Genomic DNA, 8,112 nt, shown 5'->3' on the forward strand with positions numbered 1-8,112 from the left:
GGTATTTTCAGTTATAGAACTGTTGAAGGAGACAGCTGCTCCACATAAATTGCACATCTTGAAGGAGATAGTGGTGCTAATTGAGAAGTGTCTTGGCAAAGTCAACAGAAGGGCTGAAGTTAAAGAGATACCAGGGGAATTCTTCATGAGGGTGGAGAGAGTAGCATGGACCAATGGTTGTTTTTGTGCAGAGCCACATCCTTCCTGCAGTCAGTGGTAATCAATCTCCCAGTCACAAGGTGTTGCAAGTCCCAATGACAGTAACACAAGAAACATCTTCCTTCAAAAATGTATTTTTTAATATAAATATATTTGTATTACAAATACACTAATATTGAGATACACACACCAGAATAGTTCCACAATGTCCATCTCATAAGCATACATTTAAATGGTATCTGCATTATATCTACAGGTAAAAAATAGTATCTTATTAATAAATATACAATATTTTACATCCATCACATTTCTTGAATGTGTGAATTTGTTTTGTAACATTACATTTACAGTTTGTTCAGGATTCAATCCTTTTACTTATTCGTAGGGAACTCTACGTTAGCACAAAGACACCTGAAATTACCTGTCAGGTGTCATTTTAGATTCAATATTTTTATATATTTATACAGAACCCCCAAGCACAAGGAAGAAAAAAACAGAAATCAATGTTTCTCCTCAGATCACACTTCAACTATCTCTCAGTTTGGGGAAAACCGGGCTAACAGCAGCAAAAACTATTGCCTTTGTGATTCCCAAAAACATTTTTGGCCAGGCAAAGTGAGATTGTTTTGATGTGAAGCCAGAGAGACCAAAATTGGATTTTATTCCACACCTCAAGAACAGAGATGACTGTGTTAATATAAAAGTCTCTTTAACAGTGGCTGATTGTTTATCCTTAACTAGTATGTACGTTTTGCCCTGCATCCCAATATATTTTGTGGGGAAATTGTGTAGGTGGAGGTGGTCTACTTTTGTGTTTAACTGATAATGGTATGAGATAATTCCTTTATTCCACTTGTCGGGTGTGTGAATTGTGGACTGAGAAGAAACATGCGTCGTACATCCTGTTGCTTTTGCTGTTTCACTGTATCCAAACTTTGGAGAATGTTGAGCAAATAGCACCAGGACACACAACATTTCATCAGAAAAACTATTCAGTTATTACTCATCAAATAACATACAAAGATATTCACTACAAGTGAATACAGTTACATTATGGTTGACCGCTTGCTATGTCCCTGGTGTTTAGGCAGGAACCACTCTTTTTTTATAGCTGAATACTTTCATTTTCCCCTCCCTCTTTGTACAAAGGAAGATATTGTATCGTGTAGATCATCCACGTTTATATAAAAAAATATATAGAGATCCCCTTCCCCAAAACCCAAATGTAAATGCACTAGCCAAGGCGAAACTGAAGACCAAAAAGTCATCGTTCTCCTTGTGGTTTGGTAGAAGAAGCTCCACGAAATATGACAATATGCCATACTTAATGAAGTAAGTCACAGACTTATTTCAGAACGAAGGATCACCTCCGCTTCCATCTGCAAGGAAAGAGAAAGGAAAAAGAAGAAAGGAGAACAGTTAGACATCTGGCCAACATAGTTCAAAATTCAGCAGGCAATTAACAAAGATATCTATTCTTCTTAAAAAAAACAGACTGAAAGTCCCACTTCTCTAATTACTCTTTCATAATTGTTTGCAGGTCCCAGACCCTTCTATGCCTCTACTGCACCTACTATGCAAGACCCAAATTGCCTGGCACCTCTCTAAGTTCTTGTCTTCAAATGCCAAATTTGCCATTCTTTGCTCACATCTGCACAAGTTCTAAGCCACTAGACCTCAAAATATTTCCCAAAACAATCAATCAATCAATCAATACATTTGTAGAGCGCGCTATTCACCCGTGAGGGTCTCAAGGTGCTGGGGGGGTGGGTGCGGGGGGGAGGGAGGGATAAATGCTGCTACTGCTCGGAGAGCCAGGTCTTGAGGTGTTTCCTCCTTTACCAGATCCCACATATTACCTATCCTTCAGTTGGTACCAGTGACCCACCCCTCATGTACAAACATGCCAAAGGAGTCCCAGTGTTTCACTTGATCTTACCATCATGAAAGCTGTCGTGCGGATGACTCTGGAGTTGATACAACTCATCGTTAAACCCATCACACGGGGACCTTGAGGCACGTGTCTCAAAGGCTGTTTCATAGGAGGCCAATTCTTCCAGGAAGGACTGCTCTTCTGGAGACAGGTCCATCGACGGAGACGCAGGCAAGAGGATCTCCGCCTCGTTACTAGCTTCGACGTCCAGGCAGAATGGACTACTGACATTGCCACACAACTGGTGGGGGCACCGGGCACCTGAGCCGCTCCTCTCAAAAAGAGGCGGGGACAGGTCTCGAAAAATGTTCTCAATGGCGTTCTCTTCCAGGAAGTCTTTCTCTGTGCAGGCCAGGAAGGAGAAGTCGATGCTCCTCCAATGTCTGAGGGGCAGAAAGTCTTGGCAGCTGCTTGGCAGGCTGGAAGGAAGAGACGCGCTTCGGCTGACATTGGTATGCCTGGCATACGTCTGCTCTAATAAAGGTAAGTCCTTAGTAGCAAAAGAATTGAAGTCTTCAGCCAAAGTGCTGATCTGCTTGGCCAGGAGGTCAATTTCTGTCTTCTCCTTTTCAGAATATCTGAAGAGGGTCTGCTTGATAGGCGATGCTTCTGGAGTCAAGATACTGTCCGGGATCATGGGCACGTCAATGTACAGGGGACCTCTAACTTCAGGTACCGTCATGACTGTGCAGTCCCCATCACCCGGACTTGGGGTGGGGGGTAGCTTCTCATAGAGAGCGCTGCTATTGTCTGTAGAGTAGTACAGTTCTTCTGTGGTGGCTGTGGTGGTCGTAGTGGTGGGAGTAGTGGTTGTCGGGGCAGTAGTTTGAGGGTACGACTCTTGGGAACTGAACATAAAGGCACACCCTTGATGCGGAGTGTAGGGGGGAGTGCAGACAAAGTCTTTGGAGGAACTCGTCGGGACCTCCCTCCTGAAGGTTGGCTCATAGGTCATAGAGGGTAGGAAAATACATTCTGTATAGCAGAAGTCCTGGTCTTTCCCTTGTGGTCTGGCAGTAGAACCAGTGGCCTCCTCCAAAGAGGAGATATCACCCTGATCCATTGTCATTTGGCCGAGATGAATGTCTTCTTGGCTGAGGCTGGTGCTACCAGAATACTCCTGGGGGCACTCCACGTTGCAAACCCCGCTGAAGTCAAAGGTCTGAATGGACACACCACTGGTGGGAGTGCTGGCGACGGGGGTGAAGACTTGATCTGGGCTTGAGAGATGTCCAGGAGACAGAAGGCTCTCCTGAAACGGCGTGGTTGTGCTGAAGACGTACGTGAGCTGTGTTTCTTCAGATGTTAGCTGTTGTCTTAGGCACCAGGCTTCTGGCTCACTAAAAAAAGGAAAAGAAAGAGGTGGTGCGGTTAGAATTGCCTACAGAAAGATATGGTGACAGCTAAACTCCCTTCTTTTACCGCCTAGCAGTATTTTTTGTTACTGGTTGCATTTTTCTCCCTTTGTAGACCCCCTTTCTTTACATTTTCTCTAAACCTAGTTTTCCATTTCCAGTTTCGACCCCGATGCAACATATTATTGAATTAGTAATTTTTTTTTCTTTATGGTATTTTTTAGTCTTTTTATTAAATGGGTCATTGTCTCAATATTAACGCATGGAGCTGTCCTCTAAAGCAAACTAAAATCAATTCCAGTTGTACTATTGATTCTACAAGACCCATGAGCCAGTCCATATCACAACCTGTGCATCATGTTTATCTTCGAGCCGTCCTTCCCACAATGCAACAATTCCCCTGCCCACCTTCTTAGCCCTTTCTTTATCTTCTATAGTCATAATTCGCGTGTCCCTCTTGGTGCCCACCTGATAATGTAGTTGTAGCAGGTGAACGGGATCTCAGAACTGTCCTGCTGGATAAGGCAGTAAATCCACACCCATCCCTGGTCCTTCCTCTGTAGGCGGATCACCACTTCCATGCGGGGCTCATTCCGGTCACCCACTGTCATTGAGGAAGAGAAGAACAGAGAAGTTAGTAAGAGCTGTCGAGTGCCCGTTGAACTGCCAATTACTACCATTGAATAACAAGTGTAGACGTAGAAGATTGATCCTTACCTAAGCGGCAGTGGCGGGCGGACGCGTGGCTCAGATCCTCGGGGTGCATCAAGCTGTACCAGGACTTGCAGACCAGTTCATTCTTCTCAAAGCCCAGATGCAGCTCTGCACTGTTGACCGAAGAAAGCAAGAGGTTAATGGATGTACAAAAGTTCCAGCTGGGTGGACATTGAATTTCTACCCTTCTTAGATCTTGATTTTTCCAATTTGCCCCAAACCATTTCCAATTATACAAAGTCATAATGTTTCCTATTTCTAAGGCACAAACGAAATTGTTGCTAGACTGGCAGAAGTCATTACCTAATCTGTGATGCGCATGTTATTTATTGTACCCATCAGGATGAAATGATAAGGCGGCTATCTTTAGCTTTGGACCTTTGGACTGAAAGCTACAGAAGGTGATTGCGCTATGATGCCAGCTAGTATATTGGTGTGGTATGGGGTTGAATATAGGACTGATTGTCTTTCATTTAATAAGGACTTTTTGGGGGAGTAATCCCATGGCTACTCAACGGGGTATATTTGGAGGTGGTATTCTGTATTACAGGTTGGTAAATTACCTTCCATGTTCCCAATTTCCACTTAAACCTCCTCCCTGTGACCTCCCGCAGTACAGTGGTACCATGTCCTGTTGACTCACCTGTCTGAGACATCCAAGATGGACATGTCCTTGGCGTGCTTGCTCTCAAAAAAGGCCTGGAAGAAGGTGTTGTGGGTGACCTTTGGCTTGGGGTCCAGGGGAATGCAGAAGGCCGTGAACACCGGGTTGGAGGACCAGTAGGAGCCCGCTGGGGGTTGGTGGAACCGCCCCTTGATGAGCACCAGCTTGTTGCCCGCACTCTGCCGCCTGACCGTCTTGGAAGTGTTGAAATGGCAGCGGAACATACGATCAGCTGAAGAAAAAGGGAAGGGAGGGTCAACTTGGGAATACACGGGAGACAAAGGGTGTAGGGTTGGGGGCTGCTACTTGAAAGAGGGAGGGGGACGTCAGCTTGGAAAGACATGGGAGACAAAAGGGTGTAGGGCTGGGGACTGTTACTGTTTCACTGGACTTTTGCTCACCTGTATCTGTAGGTGATGGTACGGCCAACTGACTCCTCATGACAAAATGGTCGGCAGGGTCAATGACGTCATAGATGCAATCTCCTTGAGCCACAAGATCCACCTGGAGAGGAGAAAGACAGTAGACCCAATGGTTAGAAAATAGCACTAGTCAGAAGGCATATCATTCACCATTTCTGATTCACAATGATATATCTCAACCTCAGTAACACTCGACTTCCCATGTTACTAACAAAACTCAAGGACTGCTATGCTCCGTCCCAGTATTCCGAGTACTAAGGACCATGGAATAGAGTCCACAGTTATTTTAATCTCAGCATCACCACTTCACCAAATTGTGTGACCCTGTTCCACTCTGCCTTTTTCCCTTGATCTGCCACATTTGGAAGCAGCCACAGGTGGTTCAATACTCAGTGTGTACAATACGTGAAACCTCACTCTACGGGGATTTCAGTATAGAGCACCTTAAATGTATATTGCGTTATGAAAAATAATGTCACATTTGGCTAGCATTTCGATTTGCTGTTTGTTTAAAAATGACATCAGTAGTCGAGTAAAACGCCAAATAAAACAATTCAGCATACACTGACAACATGTATATATCGTCTTAACAGTAATTGAGTAAATATGCTCCCAGTATTGACAGACAAGAGAAATGAGGCGCAGGGAGAAGTCATTCGCTCAGGATCACACGGTCTGCCCAGGCGTCTAGGCTGATAGCAGTGCGAATGTTCCCTCGTTCTACGCTAATACAATGCTGCTAATGCTGCCACAGTGGGTGCACCTACCCCCAGACTCTGCACATTTGGCGGAAACCTCTTACCATGGAATGCCCCAGGTGGTCAGCGACGTTTTCGGACACGTAGATGAGCTTGCCCTCGCTGGTAAAGGCGAGCAGGAACCCCGGGAGTGTCTGCACGAAGTCGCTCAGGTCTTGGGGAGAGAGGAGCTCTTCCAGCTCTTGCAGAGGCGAACCTGTTGAGAGGGGAGAGAAGAGGAAAGGGGGAGAGGCGCATGAGAAGTGGTCCACAAGCTGCTTCCTAACATCCCTAGCAACGGGGTCCGCGCTGACTCAACGCTGCAGCAAAACAGCGGAGGAGGGTGGATGGGGTGGAGGGGGGGGGGCGGATTGACGCCATCAGTTCTGGACGCCTGGAGCCACCTCAGAATTTCACATCTTAGGTATGTATCCAGAAGCCCGCACAGCAGCCGTAGACAGATAACGGGCGCCATATGCACAGCAAGAACCCTTGGTAGCAAGCGAGCAACAGCTGTGTATTTCCTTAGCTTATTCAGCACCCTGGACAGCAAATCCTCGCGCGCTATGTGTTTTCAACACCGTGGACAGCTTCCCAGCGTCAGCTACGCATATTTCGTAAATTAGGCGGCAACCCAGCTTGTTCAGCACCCTGGATAGCAGACTCACAAGCTATGTATATTGGAGCCCAGACAGCAGACTCCCAGTAGTTCAGTATGCTCAGCACCACAGAGAGCAGCAGACCAGTGACCGCGACACGTCCAGCGCCTTGGACATGGTACCAGCGTGCTATTGATAGCTGTGTGCATACAGCTGAACGTACATGGCTAGTTCCTGTGTGCATACAGCACACAGGAACTAGCCATGTACGTTCAGCACCCGGACGGAAGTCTACAATGAAATACCCGTGGCATCAGGGGAAGCACCTGGGAAGGGGCATTGGGTAATGGAGCGCTTATGTTCAGCCCTCACAATGGGGAATAATAGCGGTATTCGGACTATAGCACATATTTCATAAACTGGACAATAAATCAGCAACTCATACACATTAAGCTATGGAGTACAGATAACTATACAAAACTAGCCACAATGTACGTTTAGCTCCTGACTGATAGACCCGCCACAGGAACCCCTCAGCTCTGCGAACAACACAGCAGTTTCCGGCGTCTTTGCATCACCCTAGAAAACCACGCGCGCGAGTCTACATGGATAGCTTCAACAGGTGCGATCAGCACCGAGGACAGCGCTCAGCAGTAAAACACATTGCCAGTCCTAAAGCTCACTCTAGAACAGTCAACGCAGACCGCACTCTGCAACAGGTAGGCATATTAACAGCCGGTGGCGGTGTCACATTCTGTGGAACTGCTAACCCATTTACACCGCTCTTTCGATCTGTCTGCCAGCTCAGTCACGGGGCAGGTGGTAGTGGTAGGGTTATCTTCCGCTCCGAGCACTGTCCCTTATACTTAACATTATCAATTCGCTCTAGCATGACATTTTAGGCAAGGGGGTCACTGCGGATACATGAGCCTGCCCTTCAAGCACATTCTTAATCCCAGCCACATGGTACCCCATCTACCTCCCCACAGGAGACAAACTCCAGGCATGTCTGCTTACCTCTGGAGAAGAAGATGGACTTCCGGGTGTACATGCACGCCAGGGACATGATGTGCAGGTAGGAGAGGCGGACCTTGTCCCCTTCTGAGATAGGGAGCAAGTCCTTCAGGTTGCGGATTTCCGCGTTAATCTGGTCCCTCCGCGCCTTGGAGGCCCCCTTGGTGGAGCGATACATTGCGGGCAGGGGTCCCCTCTCTGCGGATTTCAGCCGTGCCTACTCTCCAGCCTTGAAATCCTCTGGTCCTCTCTTCCCCCGGGGGACCCTTCCTTCGGCTCAACAGTTGGATTCGTCCTGGTGTCCTCCGCTCTCTCCAGCCCTGTAGATGCCACTCTAGTGAATCTGATTGAGGCATCCCTGGCTGACGACCCCCTTATATAGGTTGAGAAGTGTGTGGGCACTGGTACCTCAAGGGGGGGGGGGGTGGCAGGAGGGGAGGTGGGCGGGAAGATATGTTTGCATCAATGGGAAGACATGGCAGAGGTTTCAGCTCGTCTTTCTGAATAGAGAGAGA

General features: G+C 47.1%; 1 protein-coding gene across 1 annotated transcript; it reads right to left on the minus strand.

Moving 5' to 3' along the window:
* Window positions 1-298: 298 nt before the first annotated feature.
* Window positions 299-7,775, minus strand: NPAS4 (neuronal PAS domain protein 4). Its single transcript, XM_078662167.1, has 8 exons — window positions 7,601-7,775; window positions 6,050-6,201; window positions 5,227-5,329; window positions 4,805-5,057; window positions 4,165-4,274; window positions 3,916-4,051; window positions 2,099-3,432; window positions 299-1,538 (listed from the first exon to the last, which is right to left on the minus strand). Exons 1-8 carry the CDS (start codon window positions 7,773-7,775, stop codon window positions 1,510-1,512), a joined length of 2,292 nt encoding a protein of 763 aa, XP_078518293.1. The 3' UTR covers window positions 299-1,509.
* Between the last annotated feature and the right edge of the window lie 337 nt (window positions 7,776-8,112).

This window comes from Lissotriton helveticus, chromosome 9 (genome assembly GCF_964261635.1).
Source record: "Lissotriton helveticus chromosome 9, aLisHel1.1, whole genome shotgun sequence".
NCBI lineage: Eukaryota > Metazoa > Chordata > Amphibia > Caudata > Salamandridae > Lissotriton > Lissotriton helveticus.